This window comes from Pseudophryne corroboree, chromosome 7 (genome assembly GCF_028390025.1).
Source record: "Pseudophryne corroboree isolate aPseCor3 chromosome 7, aPseCor3.hap2, whole genome shotgun sequence".
NCBI lineage: Eukaryota > Metazoa > Chordata > Amphibia > Anura > Myobatrachidae > Pseudophryne > Pseudophryne corroboree.
In genome coordinates this window covers 507,282,901-507,310,129 of record NC_086450.1, presented here as the reverse complement: position 1 = coordinate 507,310,129, position 27,229 = coordinate 507,282,901, and the positions used below count along the sequence as shown (strand labels likewise).

The following is a 27,229-nucleotide window of genomic DNA, read 5'->3' as shown; positions in this document are numbered from 1 at the left end:
GGGGGCATATTACGTCTATCTGGCACTGCACATTATGTGTATCTGGCACTATACTGGAGACATTATGTGTATCTGACACTATACTGGAGACATTATGTGTATCTGACACTATACTGGAGATATTGTGTGTAAGGAACACTACTGTGGCTGTTATGTGTAAGGCTGCTAATTGTGTGCGTAGAGGGGGGGTGAAAATATATTTATAGTGTGATAATATGAGGCCACGCCCACTTTTCCAAGAAGCCACATCCACTTTTCCTGGAGGGTTTGGAGGTGCGGGGGGCGCTTTCATATTTTCTCGCTCAGGGTGCTAGTAGGCCCGAAGCCGGCCCTGGTTTATGCTGTGCCTCTTTCCAGGCAGAAGTTACTAAGCCAAATGTGCATTTTTAAGCTGCATTGAATATACTACATGTTGTGGGTATGCCCTCCAGGTGTTTACAGGCTGCAGTGCACATAAGCTGCTCAGGACTCTCCAATCGCACATGTGTGGTCAGCAGACCGCGCATGCACAGTTGTGCGCAGAAGGAGGAGATGTAAAGTGATCGCATTAGTGATCAATTCACTTTTACGACATTGCAAGGACGGGATGTAGTTACCATCCCGGTGGTTGGCATATCAGAGGTCAGCATACTGACGCAGTGATCCCGACTAGAAAGAGGAGATTTCATTGATATACGCTCCCTTACAGAAGAAGGTGTCAGGGACAAGGATAGGTGCAGCGAAAAAGGGGTGTGGCATGGAGCATCCTACAAGACAACTGAGCATGAGTGAGTAGAAGGTTTGCGTACTCAGGGCCAGATGCAACACCGCTTGGAAAGTACCAGCCAATCCGCTCCTAACTGCCATTTTTCAAACACATCATGTGACATGGCAGTTAGGAGCGGATTGGCTGGTACTTTCCAAGCGGTGATGCATCTAGCCTTTAGGCTATGTAGAGGCTTATCCTAACATGTCCATGTACATGATACAATACATTAGTTTCATCTACTTGTTGTATAAGGAGTATGGGGCAACTGCATGGCACAGATATGATGGGGCTTTTAGGTTAAAATCCCAAAGCCAGAAACCCATCAAGTTTGACACATGGGATATTATTCTGTGGCTTAAGGTGCAGGCCAGGGGTGTGGGCAACAAGGGTGGTTCAGCACAAAAGGCGGGGTACATATTTGTACATATTTGTCTCCGGGAACACAACGTACACCATGTTTTCGGAGACCCATGCATGCACACTAGAGATTTGTCTCTGGGAACACAGCGGGCACCATGTTTCCGCAGGCACAGGCATACGCAGAGTCCACACAAGAGTCTGCACACGGGCTCCCTCCTCCGTTAAACCGCCCCTGCCACTAAACATGGGTACAGCGGGGAGGGACAGGGCAGAGTGGGGCGGGCTGGGGTGACCCACAGGTTTAGGAAACAGAAACCCCTTGTACCAGAGCAGCCGTCCCACTGGTGACTGAAGATTACACACGCTGAGACATACTAACGTTATATTGTAAGTAAACTATTACTAGAGAAAGGTTAGGTAAGGTTATCAGTACAAATTGAATTGAATATTTGTATTTCATAGATTACATAATGCACAATTGTCCTGTGTTTTCCCAGTACTCACCTGTGGGAGTGGGCGGTTCTTTCACCTGTAACGCTCCTGAGCTTCTCTCTATCGGTGTCTCCAGGCTGGGATGTTCCACTCTGCAGAGGAATTCTGACCCTCGGTCTCCTGGTGATGGAGTGAGTATGGCTGTACAGGAGTAGGTGTTATCGGGCTGTCTCTGGGACTGGATTGCTGGCATCTTATACTGATCACTAGCAGATAAAGGATTAAACGTCCAGCCACCTTTCTCCTTCTTACACCAGCTCACAGTCAGATCATCCGGGAAATATCCAGAGATTGTACACCGCAGTTCAGATACACTGTCCTGGATTAGGTTAGATGCATCGATATCACCGACGTGTGGGCGCCAGGGGAGGTCTGTAGAAAAATTATGTCATAAGGGGTTATAAAGGACACACGTAAATAATACATTGCATTAAAGGTACAATAACATGGATCTGATTATACCTCTGTGTCTATAACAGTCACAGGACATCTGGGGTATTTGTGTCTAACACACGCTTGGTTATAAATTCCGGTATGTTGTCATGTGTCTAGGGTATATTTACTAAGCGTTGGTTTTGGATTTTCGGTGGATTACCGGCAGGTTTGCAATCCGCTGCTTTACTAAAGCCAAATATGATGGGAATCAGCAGAAGATACAGACTTCAGAACACAACAGAACATCGACTCACCATCAATGTTTCGTAGCTAAAAGAATAGAAACCCTGGATTTACTATGCGGCGGATATAGGGCCTAATTCAGACCTAATCGTAGATGTGCGAAACTGCACAGCGGGCGATTATTTAACAACTGCGCATGCATATGGATCGTAATGCGCAGGCGTGAGGCTAAACTGCGAAAAAAGCCTTTGTCTTTTTTGATCGCTAGGCGAACACAAGTTGACTGACAGGAAGTGGACGTTTGGGGGTGGTAACTGCCTGTTTTCTGGGAGTGTCAGGGAAAATGCAGGCGTTCCCAAGCGTTTTCAGGGCGGGTGTGTGACGTCAGCTCCGGCCCCTATCAGCCTGATTGTATCGGACTGTAGAAGTAAGTCCTGGGCTCCGCACAGACTGGAAAAATCATTAGATGGTGAGTTGCGAACAGATTTGCAGCTGACCGGCGTATGCAAAGCATTTTGCACGGCGTACGCACACTTGCACAGGGCAGTTTTTCACTCTGGCTGGGCGGCAACTATCCGATCACAAACCCCTGCAAATTCACAGAGGAGCGATCAGGTCAGAAGCCCATAGACAGCAAACACGCTCAAGTAATAGGCTTGTGAGAATGATGCGGGTATGCCCTCCGTGGAAGTGCCGGGGCAATGGCCTCAGCCTGTACCCAGGGACGGTGCACCCGCTGCTGCCACTACTTGTTTACTCAGTGAGATTCGCTTCATCCATTTGCAGTTTGGTTTACGCCTGACTTGTGCACAATTTAATTTCTGCCTGAAAAAAATAAGATTTTACTCACCGGTAAATCTATTTCTCGTAATCCGTAGTGGATGCTGGAACTCCGTAAGGACCATGTGGAATAGCGGCTCCGCTGGAGACTGGGCACATCTAAGAAAGCTTTAGGACTACCTGGTGTGCACTGGCTCCTCCCCCTATGACCCTCCTCCAGACCTCAGTTAGGATACTGTGCCCGGAAGAGCTGACACAATAAGGAAGGATTTTGAATCCCGGATAAGACTCATACCAGCCACACCATATAACTCGTGATATTATACCTTAACAGTATGACAACAACGGAGCCTCTGCACAGATGGCTCAACAATAACCCTTTTGTTAACAATAACTATATACAAGTATTGCAGACAATCCGCACTTGGGATGGGCGCCCAGCATCCACTACGGACTACGAGAAATAGAATTATCGGTAAGTAAATTCTTATTTTCTCTGACGTCCTAGTGGATGCTGGGGACTCCGTCAGGACCATGGGGATATAGCGGCTCCGCAGGAGACAGGGCACAATAATAAAAGCTTTAGGATCAGGTGGTGTGCACTGGCTCCTCCCCCTATGACCCTCCTCCAAGCCTCAGTTAGATTTTTGTGCCCGACGAGAAGGGTGCAATCTAGGTGGCTCTCCTGAGCTGCTTAGAATAAAAGTTTAAGTTAGGTTTTTCATTTTCAGTGAGTCCTGCTGGCAACAGGCTCACTGCTACGAGGGACTTAGGGGAGAGAAGTAAACTCACCTGCGTGCAGGATGGATTTGCTTCTTAGGCTACTGGACACCATTAGCTCCAGAGGGATCGAACACAGGCCCAGCCATGGAGTCCGGTCCCGGAGCCGTGCCGCCGACCCCCCTTGCAGATGCCGAAGTTGAAGAGGTCCAGAGGTCCAGAAACAGGCGGCAGAAGACTTTCAGTCTTCATAAGGTAGCGCACAGCACTGCAGCTGTGCGCCATTGTTGTCAGCACACTTCACCAACAGTCACCAACTGTCACTGAGGGTGCAGGGCGCTGGGGGGGGCGCCCTGGGCAGCAATGTATAATACCTTTTTATGGCTAAAATACATCACATATAGCCCTTGAGGCTATATGGATGTATTTAACCCCTGCCAGATCTCACAAACTCCGGGAGAAGAGCCCGCCGAAAAGGGGGCGGGGCCTATTCTCCTCAGCACACGGCGCCATTTTCCTGCTCAGCTCTGCTGTGAGGAAGGCTCCCAGGCTCTCCCCTGCACTGCACTACAGAAACAGGGTTAAAACAGAGAGGGGGGGCACTTATTTGGCGATATGATTACATATATAAAAATGCTATAAGGGAAAACACTTGTATAAGGGGTTGTCCCTGTATAATTATAGCGTTTTTGGTGTGTGCTGGCAAACTCTCCCTCTGTCTCCCCAAAGGGCTAGTGGGGTCCTGTCCTCTGTCAGAGCATTCCCTGTGTGTGTGCTGTGTGTCGGTACGTGTGTGTCGACATGTAGGAGGACGATGTTGGTGAGGAGGCGGAGCAAATTGCCTGTATTGGTGATGTCACTCTCTAGGGAGTCGACACCGGAATGGATGGCTTATTTAGGAATTACGTGATAATGTCAACACGCTGCAAGGTCGGTTGACGACATGAGACGGCCGGCAAACAAATTAGTACCTGTCCAGGCGTCTCAGACACCGTCAGGGGCTTGTAAAAACGCCCATTTACCTCAGTCGGTCGACACAGACACGGACACTGACTCCAGTGTCGACGGTGAAGAAACAAACGTATTTTCCTTTAGGGCCACACGTTTCATGTTAAGGGCAATGAAGGAGGTGTTACATATTTCTGATACTACAAGTACCACAAATAAGGGTATTATGTAGGGTGTGAATAAACTACTTGTAGTTTTTCCTGAATCAGATAAATTAAATGAAGTGTGTGATGATACGTGGGTTTCCTCCGATAGAAAATTATTGGCGGTATACCCTTTCCCGCCAGAAGTTAGGGCGAGTTGGGAAACACACCTTAGGGTGAATAAGGCGCTCACGCTTATAAAAACAAGTGGCGTTACCGTCTCCAGATACGGCAGCCCTCAAGGAGCCAGCTGATAGGAAGCTGAAAAATATCCTAAAAGTATATACACACATACTGGTGTTATACTACGACCAGCAATCGCCTCAGCCTGGATGTGCAGCGCTGAGGGGGCTTGGTCGGATTTCCTGACTGAAAATATTGATACCCTTGACAGGGACAAGATTTTATTGACTATAGAGCATTTTATGGATGCATTTCTATATATGCGAGATGCGCAGAGGGATATTTGCATTCTGGCATCAAGAGTAAATGTGATGTCCATATCTGCCAGACGAAGACACGACAGTGGTCAGGTGATGCAGATTCCAGACGGCACATGGAAGTATTGCCGTATAAAGGGGCGGTCCATCGGACCTGGTGGCCATGGCAACAGCTGAAAAATCCACCTTTTGTTACCCCAAGTCACATCTCAGCAGAAAAGGACACAGTCTTTTCAGTCTCAGTCCTTTCATCCCCATAAGGGCAGGCGGGCAAAAGGGCCAGTCATATCTGCCCAGGGGTAGAGGAAAGGGAAGAAGACTGCAGCAGGCAGCCCATTCCCAGGAACAGAAGCCCTCCACAGCTTCTGCCAAGTCCGCAGCATGACGCTGGGGCCGTACAAGCGGACTCAGGTGCGGTAGGGGGTCATCTCAAGAGTTTCAGCACGCAGTAGGCTCACTCACAAGTGGACTCCTGGATCCTACACGTAGTATCCCAGGTGTACATTGGAAATTCGAGACGTCTCCCCCTCACAAGTTCCTGAAGTCTGCTTTACCAACGTCTCCCTCCGACAGGGAGGCAGTATTGGGAACAATTCACAGGCTGTATTCCCAGCAGGTGATAATCAAAGTACCCCTTCTACAACAAGGGAAGGGGTATTATTCCACACTATATTGTGGTACTGAAGCCAGACGGCTAGGTGAGATCTGAAATATTTGAACACTTACATACAAGCGTTCAAATCAAGATGGAGTCACTCAGAGCAGTGCTAGCGAACCAGGAAGAAGGGGACGATATGGTGTCACTGGATATCAGGGACGCTTACCTACATGTCCAAATTTGCCCTTCTCACCAAGGGTACCTCAGGTTCGTGGTACAGAACTGTCACTATCAGTTCAGACGCTGCCGTTTGGATTGTCCACGGCACCCCGGGTCTTTACCAAGGTAATGGCCGAAATGATGATTCTTCTTAAAAGAAATATGGACGCTTTCCTGATAAGGGCAAGGTCCAGAGAACAGTTGGAGGTCGGAGTAGCACTATCTCAAGTAGTTCTACGACAGCACGAGTGGATTCTAAATATTCCAAAATCGCAGTTTTTTCCGACGACACGTCTACTGTTCCTAGGGATGATTCTGGACACAGTCCAGAAAAGGATGTTTTCTCCCGGAGAAGAAAGCCAGGGAGTTATCCGAGCTAGTCAGGAACCTCCTAAAACCAGGAAAAGTATCAGTGCATCATTGCACAAGGATCCTGTGAAAAATGGTGGTTTCTTACAAAGCGATCCCATTCGGTAGATTTCACGCAAGAACCTTTCCGTGGGATCTGCTGGAAAAATGGTCCGGATCGCATCTTCAGATGCATCAGCGGATAACCCTGTCTCCAAGGACAAGGGTGTTTCTTCTGCGGTGGCTGCAGAGTGCTCATCTATGAAAGGGCCGCAGATTCGGCATTCAGGACTGGGTCCTGGTGACCACGGATGCCAGCCTGAGTGGCTGGGGAGCAGTCACACAAGGAAAAAATTTCCAGAGAGTGTGATCAAGTCTGGAGACTTCTCTCCACATAAATATACTGGAGCTAAGGGCAATTTACAATGCTCTAAGCTTAGCAAGACCTCTGCTTCAAGGTCAGCCGGTATTGATCCAGTGGGACAACATCACGGCAGTCGCCCACGTAAACAGACAGGGCGGCACAAGAAGCAGGAGGGAAATGGCAGAAACTGCAAGGATTCTTCGCTGGGCGAAAAATCATGTGATAACACTCTCAGCAGTGTTCATTCCGGGAGTGGAAAACTGGGAAGCAGACTTCCTCAGCAGGCATGACCTCCACCCGGGAGAGTGGGGACTTCATCGGGAAGTCTTCCACATGATTGTAAACCGTGGTGAAAAACCAAAGGTTGACATGATGGCGTCCCGCCTGAACAAAAAACTAGATATTGCGCCAGGTCAAGGGACCCTCAGGCAATAGCGGTGGACGCTCTGGTAACACTGTGGGTGTACCAGTCAGAGTATGTGTTCCCTCCTATGCCTCTCATACCAAAAGTACTGAGAATCATAAGAGGGAGATGAGTAAGAATGATACTCGTGGTTCCGGATTGGCCAAGAAGGACTTGGTACCCGAAACTTCAAGAGATGTCCACGGAAGACCCGTGGCCTCTACCTTTAAGAAAGGACCTGCTCCAGCAGGGGCCTTGTCTGTTCCAAGACTTACCGCGGCCGCGTTTGACGGCATGGCGGTTGAACGCCGGATCCTGAAAGGGCATTCCAGATGAAGTCATCCCTACCCTGGTCGAAGACAGGAAGGATGTAACCGCAAAACATTTTCACCGCATTTGGCGAAGATATGTTGCGTGGTGTGAGGCCAAGAAGGCCCCTACAGAGGAATTCCAACGGGGTCGTTTCCTACATTTCCTGAAAACAGGACTGTCTATGGGCCTAAAATTAGGGTCCATTAAGGTTCAAATTTCGGCCCTGTCGAATTTCTTCCAGAAAGAACTGGCTTTAGTGCCTGACGTTCAGATGTTTGTAAAAGGGGTACTGCATATACAGCCTCCTTTTGTGCCCCAGTGGCACCTTGGGATCTCAATGTTGTTTTGAGTTTCCTAAAGTCACATTGGTTTGAACCACTCACCACTGTGGACTTAAAATATCTCACATGGAAGGTGACGATGCTATTAGCCCTGGCTTCAGCCAGGCGTGTGTCAGAATTGGCGGCTTTATCATATATAAAGCCCTTACTTAATTTTTCATTCTGACAGGGCAGAATTGAGGACTCGTCCTCAATTTCTCCTTAAGGTGTTTTCTGTTTTTCACATGAACCAACCTATTGTGGTACCTGCGGGTACTAGGGACTTGGAGGACTCCAAGTTACTTGACGTTGTCAGGGCCCTGAAAAATATGTTTCCAGGAAGGCTGGAGTCAGAAAATCTGACTCGCTGTTTAGCCTGTATGCACCCAACAAGATGGGTGCTCCTGCTTCTAAGCAGACGATTGCTCGCTGGATTTGTAATACAATTCAGTTTACACATTCTGTGGCAGGCCTGCCACAGCCAAAATCGGTAAAAGCCCATTCCAAAAGGAAGGGGGTTCATCTTGGGTGACTGCCCGAGGGGTCTCGGCTTTACAACTTTGCCGAGCAGTTACTTGGTCAGGGGCAAACACGTTTGCTAAATTCTACAAATTTGATACCCTGGCTGAGGAGGACATGGAGTTCTCTCATTCGGTGCTGCAGGGTCATCCGCACTCTCCCGCCCGTTTGGGAGCTTTGGTATAATCCCCATGGTCCTGACGGAGTCCCCAGCATCCACTAGGACGTCAGAGAAAATAAGATTTTACTTACCGATAAATCTATTTCTCGTAGTCCGTAGTGGATGCTGGGCGCCCATCCCAAGTGCGGATTGTCTGCAATACTTGTACATAGTTATTGTTACAAAAATCGGGTTATTCTTGTTGTGAGCCATCTTTTCAGAGGCTCCTTCGTTGTTATCATACTGTTAACTGGGTTCAGATCACAGGTTGTACGGTGTGATTGGTGTGGCTGGTATGAGTCTTACCCGGGATTCAATATCCTTCCTTATTATGCACGCTCGTCCGGGCACAGTATCCTAACTGAGGCTTGGAGGAGGGTCATAGGGGGAGGAGCCAGTGCACACCACCTGATCCTAAAGCTTTTATTATTGTGCCCTGTCTCCTGCGGAGCCGCTATATCCCCATGGTCCTGACGGAGTCCCCAGCATCCACTACGGACTACGAGAAATAGATTTATCGGTAAGTAAAATCTTATTTTCTCTGACGTCCTAGTGGATGCTGGGAACTCCGTAAGGACCATGGGGATTATACCAAAGCTCCCAAACGGGCGGGAGAGTGCGGATGACTCTGCAGCACCGAATGAGAGAACTCCAGGTCCTCCTCAGCCAGGGTATCAAATTTGTAGAATTTAGCAAACGTGTTTGCCCCTGACCAAGTAGCTGCTCGGCAAAGTTGTAACGCCGAGACCCCTCGGGCAGCCGCCCAAGATGAGCCCACCTTCCTCGTGGAAAGGGCTTTTACTGATCTAGGATGCGGCAGTCCCGCCGCAGAATGCGCCTGCTGAATTGTGCTACATATCCAGCGAGCAATAGTCTGCTTTGAAACAGGAGCACCCACCTTGTTTGGTGCGTAGAGGATAAATAGCGAGTCAGTTTTCCTGACTCCAGCCGTTCTGGAAACATAAATTTTCAGGGCCCTGACTACATCCAGCAACTTGGAATCCTCCAAGTCCCTAGTAGCCGCAGGCACCACAATAGGTTGGTTCAAATGAAACGCTGAAACCACCTTAGGCAGAAATTGGGGACGAGTCCTCAATTCTGCCCTATCCATATGGAAAATCAGGGCCCTCATTCCGAGTTGTTCGCTCGGTAAATTTCTTCGCATCGCAGCGATTTTCCGCTTAGTGCGCATGCGCAATGTTCGCACTGCAACTGCGACAAGTAAATTTGCTAAGCAGTTAGGATTTTTACTCACGGCTTTTTCATCGTTCTGGTGATCGTAATGTGATTGACAGGAAATGGGTGTTACTGGGCGGAAACTGGCCGTTTTATGGGTGTGTGTGAAAAAACGCTACCGTTTCCAGAAAAAACGCAGGAGTGGCCGGAGAAACGGGGGAGTGTCTGGGCGAACGCTGGGTGTGTTTATGACGTCAAACCAGGAACGACAAGCACTGAACTGATCGCAGATGCCGAGTAAGTCTGAAGCTACTCTGAAACTGTTAAGAGGTGTGTAATTGCAATATTGCGAATACGTCGTTCACAATTTTGAGAAGCTAAGATTCACTCCCAGTAGGCGGCGGCTTAGCGTGTGCAATGCTACTAAAAGCAGCTTGCGAGCGAACAACTCGGAATGAGGGCCCAGATAAGGGCTTTTACATGACAAAGCCGCCAACTCTGACACACGCCTGGCCGAAGCCAGGGCCAATAGCATGACCACTTTCCACATGAGATATTTTAACTCCATGGTTTTAAGTGGCTCACACCAATGTGATTTAAGGAAATCCAACACCACGTTGAGATCCCAAGGTGCCACCTGAGGCACAAAAGGAGGCTGAATATACAGCACTCCTTTAACAAAAGTCTGAACTTCCGGCAGGGAAGCCAGTACTTTTTGGAAGAAAATCGACAGAGCCGAAATCTGGACCTTAATGGACCCCAATTTGAGGCCCATAGTCACCCCTGACTGTAGGAAGTGCAGGAATCGACCCAGTTGAAATTCCTCCGTTGGGGCCTTCCTGGCCTCACACCAAGCAACATATTTTCGCCATATGCAGTGATAATGTTTTGTGGTCACGTCCTTCCTGGCTTTGATCAGCGTAGGAATGACTTCCTCCGGAATGCCCTTTTCCTTCAGGATCCGGTGTTCAACCGCCATGCCGTCAAACGCAGCCTGCGCTAAGTCTTGGAACAGACAAGGCCCCTGCTGCAGCAGGCCTTGTCTGAGCGGTAGAGGCCATGGGTCCTCTGATCATTTCTTGAAGTTCTGGTTACCAAGCTCTTCTTGGCCAAACCGGAACAATGAGTATAGTTCTTACTCTTCTCCTTCTTATTATCCTCCGCACCCTTGGTATGAGAGGAAGAGGAGGAAACACATAAACCGACCGGTACACCCACGGTGTCACTAAGAGCGTCCACCGCTATCGCCTGAGGGTCCCTTGACCTGGCGCAATAGTTTTCTAGCTTTTTGTTGAGGCGGGACGCCATCATGTCCACCTGTGGCCATTCCCATCGGTTTGTAATCAGCCGGAAGACTTCTGGATGAAGTCCCCACTCTCCCGGGTGGAGGTCGTGTCTGCTGAGGAAGTCTGCTTCCCAGTTGTCCACTCCCGGAATAAACACTGCCGACAGTGTTAACACGTGATTTTCCGCCCATCGGAGAATCCTCGTGGCTTTTGCCATCGCCATCCTGCTTCTCGTGCCGCCCTGTCGGTTTACATGGGCGACCGCCGTGATGTTGTCTCACTAATCAGTACTGGCTGACTTTGAAGCAGGGGTCTTGCCTGACTTAGGGCATTGTAAATGGCTCTTAGTTCCAGAATATTTATGTGTAGGGACATTTCCTGGCTTGACCATAGTCCCTGGAAATTTCTTCCCTGTGTGACTGCTCCCCAGCCTCGAAGGCTGGCGTTCGTGGTTACCAGGACCCAGTCCTGTATGCCGAATCTGCTGCCCTCCAGAAGATGAGCACTCTGCAGCCACCACAGTAGAGACACCCTGGTCCTTGCAGACAGGGTTATCCTCTGATGCATCTGAAAATGCAATCCGGACCACTTGTCCAACAGATCCCACTGAAAGATCCGTGCATGGAACCTTCCGAACGGAATTGCTTCGTAAGAAGCTACTATCTTTCCCAGGACTCGCGTGCAGTGGTGCACCGACACCTGTTTTGGTCTTAGGAGGCCTCCGGGAGAAACACCCTTTTCTGTTCTGTGTCCAGAACCATCCCCAGGAACAATAGACGTGTTGCAGGAACCAGCTGCGACTTTGGAATATTCAGGATCCAGCCGTGCTGTTGTAGCACCTGCCGAGCAAGTGCTACTCCGATCAACAACTGTTCCTTGGACCTCGCCTTTATCAGGAGATCGTCCAAGTACGGGATAATTATAACTCCCTATTTACGCAGGAGTATCATCATCTCGGCCATTACCTTGGTAAACACCCTCGGTGCCGTGGACAGACCAAACGGCAGCGTCTGGAATTGGTAATGACAGTCCTGTACCACAAATCTGAGGTACTCCTGGTGAGGAGAGTAAATGGGGGCATGCAGGTAAGCATCCTTGATGTCCAGTGATACCATGTAATCCCCTTCCTCCAGGCTTGAGATAACCGCCCTGAGCGATTCCATTTTGAACTTGAACCGTTTTATATACGTGTTCAAAGATTTTACATTTAAAATGGGTCTCACCGAACCGTCCGGTTTCGGTACCACAAACATTGTGGAATAGTAACCCCATCCTTGTTGAAGGAGGGGTACCTTGACTATCACCTGCTGCGAATACAGCTTGTGAATTGCCTCTATCACAGCCTCCCTGTCCAAGGGAGACGTTGGCAAGGCAGATTTTAGGAAACGGCGAGGGGGAGACGTCTCAAATTCCAGCTTGTATCCCTGAGACACTACTTGTAGAATCCAGGGATCCACCTGTGAGCAAGCCCACTGATCGCTGAAGCACTTGAGACGGGCCCCCACCGCACCTGGCTCCGCCAGTGGAGCCCCAGCGTCATGCTGTGGACTTAGCGGAAGCGGGGGAGGACTTTTGTTCCTGGGTACTGGCTGTATTTTGCAGCTTTTTCCCTCTACCTCTGCCTCTGGGCAGAAAGGACGCGCCTTTAACCCGCTTGCCTTTCTGGGGCCGAAAGGACTGTACCTGATAATACGGTGCTTTCTTTTGCTGTGAGGGGACATGGGGTAAAAATGCTGATTTTCCAGCTGTCGCTGTGGAAACTAGGTCCGAGAGACCATCCCCAAATAACGCCTCACCCTTGTAAGGCAAAACTTCCATGTGCCTTTTAGAATCTGCATCCCCTGTCCACTGCCGGGTCCATAAACCCCTTCTGGCAGAAATGGACAGTGCATTTATTCTACATGCCAGCCGGCAAATATCCCTCTGTGCATCTCTCATATACAGAACTGCGTCTTTTATATGCTCTATGGTTAGCAATATAGTGTCCCTGTCTAAGGTAGCAATATTTTTTGACAGGGAATCTGACCACGCAGCTGCAGCACTGCACATCCATGCTGAAGCAATAGCTGGTCGCAGTATAATGCCTGAGTGTGTATAAACAGACTTCAGGATAGCCTCCTGCTTTCTATCGGCAGGTTCCTTGAGGGCGGCCGTGTCCGGAGACGGCAGTGCCACCTTCTTTGATAGTTGTGTGAGCGCTTTATCCACCCTAGGGGGTGTCTCCCAGCGTAACCTGTCCTCTGGCGGGAAAGGGTACGCCATTAGTAACTTTTTAGAAATTACCAGTTTCTTATCAGGGGAATCCCACGCTTCTTCACACACTTCATTTCTCTATCGTCCTAGTGGATGCTGGGGTTCCTGAAAGGACCATGGGGAATAGCGGCTCCGCAGGAGACAGGGCACAAAAAAGTAAAGCTTTAGGATCAGGTGGTGTGCACTGGCTCCTCCCCCCATGATCCTCCTCCAAGCCAGTTAGATTTTTGTGCCCGGCCGAGAAGGGTGCAATCTAGGTGGCTCTCCTAAAGAGCTGCTTAGGAAAGTTTAGCTTAGGTTTTTTATTTTACAGTGAGTCCTGCTGGCAACAGGATCACTGCAACGAGGGACTTAGGGGAGAAGAAGTGAACTCACCTGCGTGCAGGATGGATTGGCTTCTTGGCTACTGGACATCAGCTCCAGAGGGACGATCACAGGTACAGCCTGGATGGTCACCGGAGCCTTGCCGCCGGTCCCCTTGCAGATGCTGAAGTAAGAAGAGGTCCAGAATCGGCGGCAGAAGACTCCTCAGTCTTCTAAAGGTAGCGCACAGCACTGCAGCTGTGCGCCATTTTCCTCTCAGCACACTTCACACGGCAGTCACTGAGGGTGCAGGGCGCTGGGAGGGGGGCGCCCAGGGAGGCAAATGAATACCTATTTTGGCTAAAAATACCTCACATATAGCCTCCGGAGGCTATATGGAGATATTTAACCCCTGCCAGAATCCGTTAAGAGCGGGAGACGAGGCCGCCGAAAAAGGGGCGGGGCCTATCTCCTCAGCACACAGCGCCATTTTCCCTCACAGAAAGGCTGGAGGGAAGGCTCCCAGGCTCTCCCCTGCACTGCACTACAGAAACAGGGTTAAAACAGAGAGGGGGGGCACTAATTTGGCGATATGCTTATATATATATTAAGATGCTATAAGGGAAAACACTTATATAAGGTTGTCCCTATATAATTATAGCGTTTTTGGTGTGTGCTGGCAAACTCTCCCTCTGTCTCTCCAAAGGGCTAGTGGGTCCTGTCCTCTATCAGAGCATTCCCTGTGTGTGTGCTGTGTGTCGGTACGTGTGTGTCGACAGGTAGGAGGACGATGTTGGTGAGGAGGCGGAGCAATTGCCTGTAATGGTGATGTCACTCTCTAGGGAGTCGACACCGGAATGGATGGCTTATTTAGGAAATTACGTGATAATGTCAACACGCTGCAAGGTCGGTTGACGACATGAGACGGCCGACAAACAATTAGTACGGTCCAGACGTCTCAAAAACACCGTCAAGGGTTTTAAAACGCCCGTTTACTTTAGTCGGTCGACACAGACACAGACAGGGACACTGAATCCAGTGTCGACGGTGAATAAACAAACGTATTCCTTATTAGGGCCACACGTTAAAGGCAATGAAGGAGGTGTTACGTATTTCTGATACTACAAGTACCACAAAAGAGGGTATTATGTGGGATGTGAAAAAACTACCATAGTTTTTCCTGAATCAGATAAATTAAATAAAGTGTGTGATGATGCGTGGGTTCCCCCCGATAGAAAATTATGGGCGGTATACCCTTTCCCGCCAGAAGTTAGGGCGCGTTGGGAAACACCCCTTAAGGTGGATAAGGCGCTCACACGCTTATCAAAACAAGTGGCGGTACCGTCTATAGATAGGGCCGTCCTCAAGGACCAGCTGACAAGGCTGGAAAATATAATAAAAAGTATATACACACATACTGGTGTTATACTGCGGCCAGCGATCGCCTCAGCCTGGATGTGCAGAGCTAGGGTGGCTTGGTCGGATTCCCTGACTAAAAATATTGATACCCTTGACAGGGACAGTATTTTATTGACTATAGAGCATTTCTATATATGCGAGATGCACAGAGGGATATTTGCACTCTGGCATCATGAATAAACGCGATGTCCATAACTGCCAGAAGATGTTATGGACACGACAGTGGTCAGGTGATGCAGATTCCAAACGGCACAGTATGGCCGTATAAAGGAAGAGGACTTGTTTGGGGTCGGTCCATCGGACCTGGTGGTCACGGCAACTGCTGGAAAATCCACCGTTTTTTACCCTAAGTCACATTTCTGCAGAAAAAGACACCGTCTTTTCAGCCTCAGTCCTCTCGTCCCTATAAGATCATATCTGCCCAGGGATAGAGAAAAGGGAAGAAGACTGCAGCAGGCAGCCTATTCCCAGGAACAGAAGCGTTTCACCGCGTCTGACAAGTTCTCAGCATGGCGCTGAGACCGTACAGGACCCCTGGATCCTACAAGTAGTATCCCGGGGGTACAGATGGGAATGTCGAGACGTTTCCCCTTCGCAGGCTCCTGAAGTCTGCTTTACCAAGTCTCCCTCCGACAAGGAGGTAGTATGGGAAAAAATTCACAAGCTGTATTCCCAGCAGGTGACAATTAAATTACCCCTCCTACTACAGAAAAGGGGTATTATTCCACACTATATTGTGGTACTGAAGCCAGAAGGCTAGGTGAGACTTATTCTAAAAATTTTTTTTTGAACACTTACAAAGGTTCAAATTAAGATGAAGTCACTCAGAGCAGTGATAACGAACCAGGAAGAAGGGGACTATATAGTGTCCCGGGACATCAGGGATGCTTACCTCTATGTCCCAAATTTGCCCTTCTCACTAAGGGTACCTCAGGTTCGTGGTGCAGAACTGTCACTATCAGTTTCAGACGCTGCTGTTTGGATTGTCCACGGCACCCCGGGGTCTTTACCAAGGTAATGGCCGAATTGATGATTCTTCTTCGAAGAAAAGGCGTCTAAATTATCCCTTACTTGGACGATCTCCTGATAGGGGCATAGTCCAGGGAACAGTTGGAGGTCGGAGTAGCACTATCTCGGATACTGCTACAATCAGCACGGGTGGATTCTAAATATTCCAAAATCGCAGCTGATCCCGACGACACGTCTGCTGTGCCTAGGGATGATTCTGGACACAGTCCAGAAAAAGGTGTTTCTCCCGGAAGAGAAAGCCAGGGAGTTATCCGAGCAAGTCAGGAACCTCCTAAAAACAGTGCATCATTGCACAAGGGTCCTGGTAAAAATGGTGGCTTCCTACGAAGCAATTCCATTCGGCAGATTTCACGTAAGAACTTTTCAGTGGGATCTGCTGGACAAATGGTCCGGATCGCATCTTCAGATGCATCAGCGGATAACCCAATATCCAAGGACAAGGGTGTCTCTCCTGTGGTGGTTATAGAGTGCTCATCTTCTAGAGGGCCGCAGATTCGGCATTCAGGATTGGAGGTAACCACGGAGCCCAGCCTGAGAGGCTGGGGAGCAGTCACACAAGGGAAAAATTTCCAGGGAGTGTGATCAAGTATGGAGACTTTTCTCCACATAAATATACTGGAGCTAAGGGTAAATTTATAATGCTCTAAGCTTAGCAAGACCTCTGCTTCAAGGTCAGCCGGTATTGATCCAGTGGGAAAAACATCACGGCAGTCGCCCACGTAAACAGACAGGGCGACACAAGAAGCAGGAGGGCAATGGCAGAAACTGCAAGGACTTTTCGCTGGGCGGAAAATCATGTGATAACACTGTCAGCAGTTTTTCATCCCGGGAATGGAAACTGGGAAGCAGACTTCCTCAGCACGACCTCCACCCGGGAGAGTGGAAACTTCATTGAGAAGTTTTTTCCACATGATTGTAAACCGTTGGGAAATACCAAAGGTGGACATGATGGCGTCCCGTCTGAACAAAAAACGGGACAGGTATTGCGCCAGGTCAAGAGACCCTCAGGCAATAGATGTGGACGTTCTGGTAACACCGTGGGTGTACCAGTCGGTGTATGTGTTCCCTCCTCTGCTTCTCATACCTAAGGTGCTGAGAATTATAAGACGTAGAGGAGTAAGAACTATACTCATGGCTCCGGATTGGCCAAGGAGGACTTGGTACCCGGAACTTCAAGAGATGCTTACAGAGGTCTTATGGCCTCTGCCGCTAAGAAGGGACTTGCTTCAGCAAGTACCATGTCTGTTCCAAGACTTACCGCAGCTGCGTTTGTCGGCATGGAGATGGAAAGCCGGATCCTAAGGAAAAAAAGGCATTCCGGAAGAGGTCATTCCTACCCTGGTCAAAGCCAGAAAGGAGGTGACCGCACAACATTATCACCACGTGTGGCGAAAATATGTTGCGTGGTGTGAGGCCAGGAAGGCCCCACAAAGAAACTTCAACTCGGTCGTTTCATGCATTTCCTGCAAACAGGAGTGTCTATGGGCCTCAAATTGGGGTCCATTACGGTTCAAATTCGGCCCTGTAAATTTTCTTCCAGAAAGAATTGGTTTCAGTTCCTGAAGTCCAGAAGTTTGTCAAGGGAGTATTGCATATACAAAACCCTTTTTTGTGCCTCCAGTGGCACTGTGGGATCTCAACGTAGTTCTGGGATTCCTCAAATCACATTGGTTTAAAACCAGTCAAATATGTGGATTTGAAGCATCTCACATAAAAAGTGACCATGCTCTTGGCCCTGGCCTGGACCAGGCGAGTGTCAAATTGGTGGTTTTTTCTCAAAAAAGCCCATATCTGTTTGTCCATTCGGACAGGGCAGAGCTGCGGACTCGTCCCCAGTTCTCTCCCTAAGGTGGTGTCAGTGTTTCACCTGAACCAGCTTATTGTGGTGCCTTGCACCTACTAGGGACTTGGAGGACTCCAAGTTGCTAGAAGTTGTCAGGGCCCTGAAAATATGTTCCAGGACAGCTGGAGTCAGAAAATCTGACTCGCTGTTTATACTGTATGCACCCAACAAGTTGGGTGCGCCTGCTTCTAAGCAGTCGATTGCTCGTTGGATTTGTAACACAATTCAACTTGCACATTCTGAGGCAGGCCTGCCACAGTCTAAATCGGTTAAGGCCCATTCCACAAGGAAGGTGGGCTCATCTTGGGCGGCTGCCCGAGAGGTCTCGGCATTACAACTCTGCCGAGCAGCTACGTGGTCAGGGGAGAACACGTTTGTAAATTTCTACAAATTTGATATCCTGGCAAAAGAGGACCTGGAGTTCTCTCATTCGGTGCTGCAGAGTCATCCGCACTCTCCCGCCCGTTTGGGAGCTTTGGTATAATCCCCATGGTCCTTTCAGGAACCCCAGCATCCACTAGGACGATAGAGAAAATAAGAATTTACTTACCGATAATTCTATTTCTCGGAGTCCGTAGTGGATGCTGGGCGCCCATCCCAAGTGCGGATTATCTGCAATACTTGTACATAGTTACAAAAATCGGGTTATTATTGTTGTGAGCCATCTTTTCAGAGGCTCCGCTGTTATCATACTGTTAACTGGGTTTAGATCACAAGTTGTACGGTGTGATTGGTGTGGCTGGTATGAGTCTTACCCGGGATTCAAAATTCCTCCCTTATTGTGTACGCTCGTCCGGGCACAGTACCTAACTGGCTTGGAGGAGGGTCATGGGGGGAGGAGCCAGTGCACACCACCTGATCCTAAAGCTTTACTTTTTTGTGCCCTGTCTCCTGCGGAGCCGCTATTCCCCATGGTCCTTTCAGGAACCCCAGCATCCACTACGGACTCCGAGAAATAGAATTATCGGTAAGTAAATTCTTATTTTAATTCATCAGATGGGGGAAAAAATAAGAATTTACTTACCGATAATTCTATTTCTCGGAGTCCGTAGTGGATGCTGGGGTTCCTGAAAGGACCATGGGGAATAGCGGCTCCGCAGGAGACAGGGCACAAAAAAGTAAAGCTTTACTAGGTCAGGTGGTGTGCACTGGCTCCTCCCCCTATGACCCTCCTCCAGACTCCAGTTAGGTACTGTGCCCGGACGAGCATACACAATAAGGGAGGCATTTTGAATCCCGGGTAAGACTCATACCAGCCACACCAATCACACCGTACAACTTGTGATCTAAACCCAGTTAACAGTATGACAACAGAAAGGGCCTCTTAAAGATGGCTCCTTAACAATAACCCGAATTAGTTAACAATAACTATGTACAAGTATTGCAGATAATCCGCACTTGGGATGGGCGCCCAGCATCCACTACGGACTCCGAGAAATAGAATTATCGGTAAGTAAATTCTTATTTTCTCTATCGTCCTAAGTGGATGCTGGGGTTCCTGAAAGGACCATGGGGATTATACCAAAGCTCCCAAACGGGCGGGAGAGTGCGGATGACTCTGCAGCACCGAATGAGAGAACTCCAGGTCCTCCTTTGCCAGGGTATCAAATTTGTAAAATTTTACAAACGTGTTCTCCCCCGACCACGTAGCTGCTCGGCAGAGTTGTAATGCCGAGACCCCTCGGGCAGCCGCCCAAGATGAGCCCACCTTCCTTGTGGAGTGGGCTTTTACAGTTTTAGGCTGTGGCAGGCCTGCCACAGAATGTGCAAGTTGAATTGTGTTACAAATCCAACGAGCAATCGACTGCTTAGAAGCAGGTGCGCCCAACTTGTTGGGTGCATACAATATAAACAGCGAGTCAGATTTTCTGACTCCAGCCGTCCTTGCAATGTATATTTTTAAGGCTCTGACAACGTCCAACAACTTGGAGTCCTCCAAGTCGCTAGTGGCCGCAGGCACCACAATAGGTTGGTTCAGATGAAATGCTGATACCACTTTAGGGAGAAAATGCGGACGAGTCCGCAGTTCTGCCCTATCCGAATGGAAGATTAGATAAGGACTTTTATAAGATAAAGCCGCCAATTCAGATACTCTCCTGGCAGAGGCCAGGGCTAGTAACATAGTCACTTTCAATGTGAGATATTTCAAATCCACCTTTTTCAATGGTTCAAACCAATGGGATTTGAGGAAATCTAAAACTACATTTAGATCCCACGGTGCCACCGGAGGCACCACAGGAGGCTGTATATGCAGTACTCCCTTGACAAAAGTCTGGACCTCAGGGACAGAGGCCAATTCTTTTTGGAAGAATATTGACAGGGCCGAAATTTGAACCTTAATGGATCCCAATTTGAGACCCATAGATAATCCTGATTGCAGGAAATGTAGGAAACGACCCAGTTGGAATTCCTCCGTCGGAACCCTCCGATCCTCGCACCACGCTACATATTTTCGCCAAATGCGGTGATAATGTTTCACGGTGACTTCCTTCCGTGCCTTAATCAAGGTAGGAATGACTTCTTCTGGAATGCCTTTCCCTTTTAGGATCTGGCGTTCAACCGCCATGCCGTCAAACGCAGCCGCGGTAAGTCTTGAAAAAGACAGGGACCCTGCTGTAGCAGGTCCCTTCTCAGAGGTAGAGGCCACGGTTCGTCCGTGAGCATCTCTTGAAGTTCCGGATACCAAGTCCTTCTCGGCCAATCCGGAACCACTAGTATTGTTCTTACTCTTCTTTGCCGTATGATCTTCAATACCTTTGGTATGAGCGGCAGAGGAGGAAACACATACACTGACTGGTACACCCAAGGAGTTACCAGTGCGTCCACAGCTATTGCCTGTGGATCTCTTGACCTGGCGCAATATTTGTCCAGTTTCTTGTTGAGGCGAGACGCCATCATGTCTACAATTGGTCTTTCCCAACGGTCTATTAACATGTTGAAGACTTCTGGATGTAGACCCCACTCTCCCGGATGAAGATCGTGTCTGCTGAGGAAGTCTGCTTCCCAGTTGTCCACGCCCGGGATGAACACTGCTGACAGTGCTATCACGTGATTCTCCGCCCAGCGAAGAATCTTGGCAGCTTCTGCCATTGCACTCCTGCTTCTTGTGCCGCCCTGCCTGTTTACATGGGCGACCGCCGTGATGTTGTCCGACTGAATCAACACCGGCTTTCCTTGCAGGAGAAGTTCCGCCTGGCTTAGAGCATTGTAGATTGCTCTTAGTTCCAGAATGTTTATGTGAAGAGACTTTTCCAGACTCGTCCATACTCCCTGGAAGTTTCTTCCTTGTGTGACTGCTCCCCAGCCTCTCAGGCTGGCGTCCGTGGTCACCAGGATCCAATCCTGAATGCCGAATCTGCGGCCTTCTAATAGGTGAGCCTTCTGCAACCACCACAGAAGTGACACCCTTGTCTTTGGTGACAGGGTTATTCGCAGGTGCATCTGCAGATGCGACCCTGACCATTTGTCCAACAGATCCCTTTGGAATATTCTTGCATGGAATCTGCCGAATGGAATTGCTTCGTAAGAAGCCACCATTTTTCCCAGGACTCTTGTGCATTGATGTACTGACACTTTTCCTGGTTTTAGGAGGTTCCTGACCAGATCGGATAACTCCTTGGCTTTTTCCTCTGGAAGGAAAACCTTTTTCTGAACCGTGTCCAGAATCATTCCTAGGAACAGCAGACGAGTTGTCGGGATTAAATGGGATTTTGGAATATTCAGAATCCACCCGTGTTGTCTTAGCACCTCTTGAGATAGTGCTAAAGCTGTCTCCAGCTGTTCTCTGGACCTTGCCCTTATTAGGAGATCGTCCAAGTATGGGATAACTAATACGCCTTTTCTTCGAAGAAGAATCATCATCTCGGCCATTACCTTGGTAAAGACCCGAGGCGCCGTGGACAATCCGAACGGCAGCGTCTGAAACTGATAGTGACAGTTTTGAACAATGAACCTGAGGTACCCCTGGTGTGCGGGGTAAATCGGAACGTGTAGATACGCATCCTTGATGTCCAAGGATACCATAAAGTCCCCTTCTTCCAGGTTCGCTATCACTGCTCTGAGTGACTCCATCTTGAACTTGAACTTTTTTATGTAGAGGTTCAAGGACTTCAGATTTAGAATAGGCCTTACCGAGCCATCCGGCTTCGGTACCACAAATAGAGTGGAATAATACCCCTTTCCTTGTTGTAATAGGGGTACTTTGACTATCACCTGCTGAGCGTACAGCTTGTGAATGGCTTCCAACACCCTCTCCCTTTCGGAAGAGACGGTTGGTAAGGCAGACTTCAGGAAACGATGAGGAGGATCCGTCTCTAATTCCAACCTGTACCCCTGAGATATTATCTGCAGGATCCAGGGGTCTATTTGAGACGGCCCCCCACTGTCCCCGAGTCCGCTTGAGAGGCCCCAGCGTCATGCTGAGGTTTTTGCAGGAGCCGGGGAGGGCTTCTGTTCCTGGGAAGGAGCTGCCTGTTGGTGTCTCTTCCCTCTTCCTCTGCCTCGTGGCAGGTACGACAAGCCCTTTGCTCTCTTATTTTTGTAGGAGCGAAAAGGCTGCGGTTGAAAGGTCGGTGCCTTTCTCTGTTGGGGAGTGACTTGAGGTAAAAAAGTGGATTTCCCGGCAGTAGCCGTGGCCACCAAGTCTGATAGACCAACTCCAAATAACTCCTCCCCTTTATACGGCAAAACCTCCATGTGACGTTTTGAATCCGCATCGCCTGTCCACTGTCGTGTCCATAAGGCTCTTCTGGCTGAAATGGACATAGCACTCACCCGAGATGCCAGTGTGCAAATATCCCTCTGTGCATCACGCATATAGATAAATGCATCCTTTATTTGTTCTAACGACAGTAAAACATTGTCCCTATCTAGGGTATCAATATTTTCAATCAGGGATTCTGACCAAACTACTCCAGCACTGCACATCCAGGCAGTTGCTATAGCTGGTCGTAGTATAACACCTGCATGTGTGTATATATTCTTTTGAATAACTTCCATCTTTCTATCTGATGGATCCTTAAGTGCGGCCGTCTCAGGAGAGGGTAACGCCACTTGTTTGGATAAGCGTGTGAGCGCCTTGTCCACCTTAGGGGGTGTTTCCCAGCGCGCCCTAACCTCTGGCGGGAAAGGGTATAATGCCAATAACTTTTTTGAAATTATCAACTTTTTATCAGGAGCAACCCACGCTTCATCACACACGTCATTTAATTCTTCTGATTCAGGAAAAACTGTTTGTAGTTTTTTCACACCATACATAATACCCTGTTTTACGGTATCTGTAGTATCAGCTAAATGTAACGTCTCCTTCATTGCCAAAATCATATAACGTGTGGCCCTACTGGAAAATACGTTTGAATTTCTACCGTCGTCACTGGAATCAGTGCCCGTGTCTGGGTCTGTGTCGACCGACTGAGGCAAAGGGCGTTTTACAGCCCCTGACGGTGTTTGAGGCGCCTGGACAGGCATTAATTGATTGTCCGGCCGCCTCATGTCCTCAACTGACTGTTTAAGGGAAGATAAACCATCACGTAATTCCACAAATAAAGGCATCCATTCTGGTGTCGACCCCCTGGGGGGTGACATCTGCATATTTGGCAATTGCTCCGCCTCCACACCAATATCGTCCTCATACATGTCGACACCACGTACCGACACACACCGCAAACTCACAGGGAATGCTCTAATGAAGACAGGACCCACTAGCCCTTTTGGGGAGACAGAGGGAGAGTCTGCCAGCACACACCACAAAGCGCTATATATACAAGGGATATCCTTATATTAAGTGCTCCCTTATAGCTGCTTTAATATATATATATATAGCCATTAATGTGCCCCCCCTCTCTGTTTTACCCTGTTTCTGTAGTGCAGTGCAGGGGAGAGACCTGGGAGCCGTTCTGACCAGCGGAGCTGTGACAGAAAATGGCGCCGTGTGCTGAGGAGATAGGCCCCGCCCCTTTTTCGGCGGGTTCTTCTCCCGCTATTTTTCCAGTCAGGCAGGGGTTAAATATCTCCATATAGCCCCTATGGGCTATATGTGAGGTATTTTTAGCCTTGTATAAGGTTTATATTTGCCTCTCAGAGCGCCCCCCCCCAGCGCTCTGCACCCTCAGTGACTGCCCAGTGAAGTGTGCTGAGAGGAAAATGGCGCACAGCTGCAGTGCTGTGCGCTACCTTATGAAGACTGAGGAGTCTTCAGCCGCCGGTTTCCGGACCTCTTCACGCTTCAGCATCTGCAAGGGGGTCGGCGGCGCGGCTCCGGGACCGGACTCCACGGCTGGGCCTGTGTTCGATCCCTCTGGAGCTAATGGTGTCCAGTAGCCAAGCAGCAAATCCACTCTGCATGCAGGTGAGTTTACTACTTTCCCCCTAAGTCCCACGTTGCAGTGATCCTGTTGCCAGCAGGACTCACTGTAAAGAAAAAAACCTAAACTAAACTTTCTCTAAGCAGCTCTTTAGGAGAGCCACCTAGATTGCACCCTTCTCGTTCGGGCACAAAATCTAACTGGAGTCTGGAGGAGGGTCATAGGGGGAGGAGCCAGTGCACACCACCTGACCTAGTAAAGCTTTACTTTTTTGTGCCCTGTCTCCTGCGGAGCCGCTATTCCCCATGGTCCTTTCAGGAACCCCAGCATCCACTTAGGACGATAGAGAAACCACTGGTAGTTTTTTCTCCCCAAACATTATACCCTTTTTTGTGGTACCTGGGGTAACATCAGAAATGTGCAAGACATTTTTCATTGCCGCAATCATATAACGAGTGGCTCTATTGGAATGTACAGTAGTCTCCTCGTCGTCGACACTGGAGTCGGTATCCGTGTCGACGTCTGTGTCTGCCATCTGAGGTAGCGGGCGTTTTAGAGCCCCTGATGGCTTTTGAGACGCATGGGCAGGCACGAGCTGAGAAGCCGGCTGTCCCACATCCCAGTGCACACCAGGTAGTCCTAAAGCTTTCTTTAGTTGTGCCCAGTCTCCTGCGGAGCCGCTATTCCCCATGGTCCTTACGAAGTCCCAGCATCCACTTAGGACGTCAGAGAAATTGAATATGATGAAAAAAATATTAAATTTGTTCATGAAATCTGGAAAATCTAAATAAAGAATTTGTTCAGCTATTCATAAAGTAATTTACTGTATCTCCTACATATTCCACACCGCGTTACTGAGAATACTGTAATTAATCACTCACATCAGTATGGACCGCAGTGGAGCTTACAATCTATATTCCCTACTGAATGTTTATTTTGCCAGAAGCCAGTTGAGATTCCAGTACATGGGGAAAACATACAAACTCCACGAGGAGAAGGAAACGCAGGCGTGTCATGGCCGTTAGAAAGAAGGAAATGCAGGCGTGTCATGGCCGTTAGAAAGCAGGAAATGCAGGCGTGTCATGGCCGTTAGAAAGAAGGAAACGTAGACGTGTCATGGCCGTTAGAAAGAAGGAAACGCAGGCGTGTCATGGCCGTTAGAAAGCAGGAAGCGCAGGCGTGTCATGGCCGTTAGAAAAAAGGAAACGCAGGCGTGTCATGGCCATTAAAAAGAAGGAAACGCAGGCGTGTCATGGCTGTTAGAAAGCAGGAAACGCAGGCGTGTCATGGTCGTTAGAAAGCAGGAAACGCAGGCGTGCCATGGCTGTTAGAAAGAAAGAAAGAAACGCAGGCGTGTCATGGCCGTTAGACAGCAGGAAACGCAGGCGTGTCATGGTCGTTAGAAAGCAGGAAATGCAGGCGTGTCATGGCCGTTAGAAAAAAGGAAACGCAGGCGTGTCATGGCCGTTAGAAAGCAGGAAACGCAGGTGTGTCATGGTCATTAGAAAGCAGGAAACGCAGGCGTGCCATGGCTGTTAGAAAGAAACGCAGGTGTGTCGTGGCCGTTAGAAAGCAGGAAACGCAGGCGTGTCATGGCCGTTAGAAAGCAGGAAACACAGGCGTGTCATGGTCGTTAGAAAGCAGGAAATGCAGGCGTGTCATGGCCGTTAGAAAGAAGGAAACGCAGATGTGTCATGGCCGTTAGAAAGAAGGAAACGCAGGCGTGTCATGGCCGTTAGAAAGCAGGAAACGCAGGCATGTCATGGCCGTTAGAAAGAAGGAAACGCAGGCGTGTGTCGTGGCCATTAAAAAGAAGGAAACGCAGGCGTGTCTTGGCCGTTAGAAAGCAGGAAACGCAGGCGTGTCATGGCCGTTAGAAAGCAGGAAACGCAGGCGTGTCATGGTCGTTAGAAAGCAGGAAACGCAGGCGTGCCATGGCTGTTAGAAAGAAAGAAACGCAGGCGTGTCATGGCCGTTAGAAAGCAGAAAACGCAGGCGTGTCATGGTCGTTAGAAAGCAGAAAATGCAGGCGTGTCATGGCCGTTAGAAAGAAGGAAACGCAGGCGTGTCATGGCCGTTAGAAAGAAGGAAACGCAGGCGTGTGTCGTGGCCATTAAAAAGAAGGAAACGCAGGCGTGTCATGGCTGTTAGAAAGCAGGAAACGCAAGCGTGTCATGGTCGTTAGAAAGCAGGAAACGCAGGCGTGCCATGGCTGTTAGAAAGAAAGAAACGCAGGCGTGTCATGGTCGTTAGAAAGAAAGAAACGCAGGCGTGTCATGGCCGTTAGACAGCAGGAAATGCAGGCGTGTCATGGCCGTTAGAAAAAAGGAAACGCAGGCGTGTCATGGCCGTTAGAAAGCAGGAAACGCAGGCGTGTCATGGTCGTTAGAAAGCAGGAAACGCAGGCGTGCCATGGCTGTTAGAAAAAAAGAAACGCAGGCGTGTCATGGTCGTTAGAAAGCAGGAAACGCAGGGCGTGTCATGGCCGTTAGAAAGCAGGAAACGCAGGCGTGTCATGGTCGTTAGAAAGCAGGAAACGCAGGCGTGTCATGGCCGTTAGAAAGCAGGAAACGCAGGCGTGTCATGGCTGTTAGAAAGAAGGAAACGCAGGCGTGTCATGGCCGTTAGAGAGCAGGAAACGCAGGCGTGTCATGGCTTTTAGAAAGCAGGAAATGCAGGGCCGTCATGGCCGTTAGAAAGAAGGAAACGCAGACGTGTCATGGCCGTTAGAAAGAAGGAAACGCAGGCGTATCATGGCCGTTAGAAAGAAGGAAACGCAGGCGTGTCATGGCCGTTAGAAAGAAGGAAACGCAGGCGTGTGTCGTGGCCATTAAAAAGCAGGAAACGCAGGCGTGTCATGGCTGTTAGAAAGCAGGAAACGCAGGCGTGTCATGGTCGTTAGAAAGCAGGAAACGCAGGCGTGCCATGGCTGTTAGAAAGAAAGAAACGCAGGCGTGTCATGGTCGTTAGAAAGAAAGAAACGCAGGCGTGTCATGGTCGTTAGAAAAAAGGAAACGCAGGCGTGTCATGGGCGTTAGAAAAAAGGAAATGCAGGCGTGTCATGGG

General features: G+C 49.2%; 1 protein-coding gene across 10 annotated transcripts in view; it reads right to left on the bottom strand.

The window, feature by feature from the left end:
- LOC134945852 (uncharacterized) overlaps window positions 1-27,229 on the bottom strand; it is a 154,711-nt gene that overhangs the window by 56,062 nt on the left and 71,420 nt on the right. For all 10 annotated transcript variants that reach the window (XM_063935385.1, XM_063935384.1, XM_063935382.1 and 7 more), the window contains exon 13: window positions 1,613-1,972. In XM_063935385.1, coding sequence (XP_063791455.1) covers window positions 1,613-1,972 — 360 coding nt within the window. The remainder of the gene's footprint in view (window positions 1-1,612; window positions 1,973-27,229) is intronic.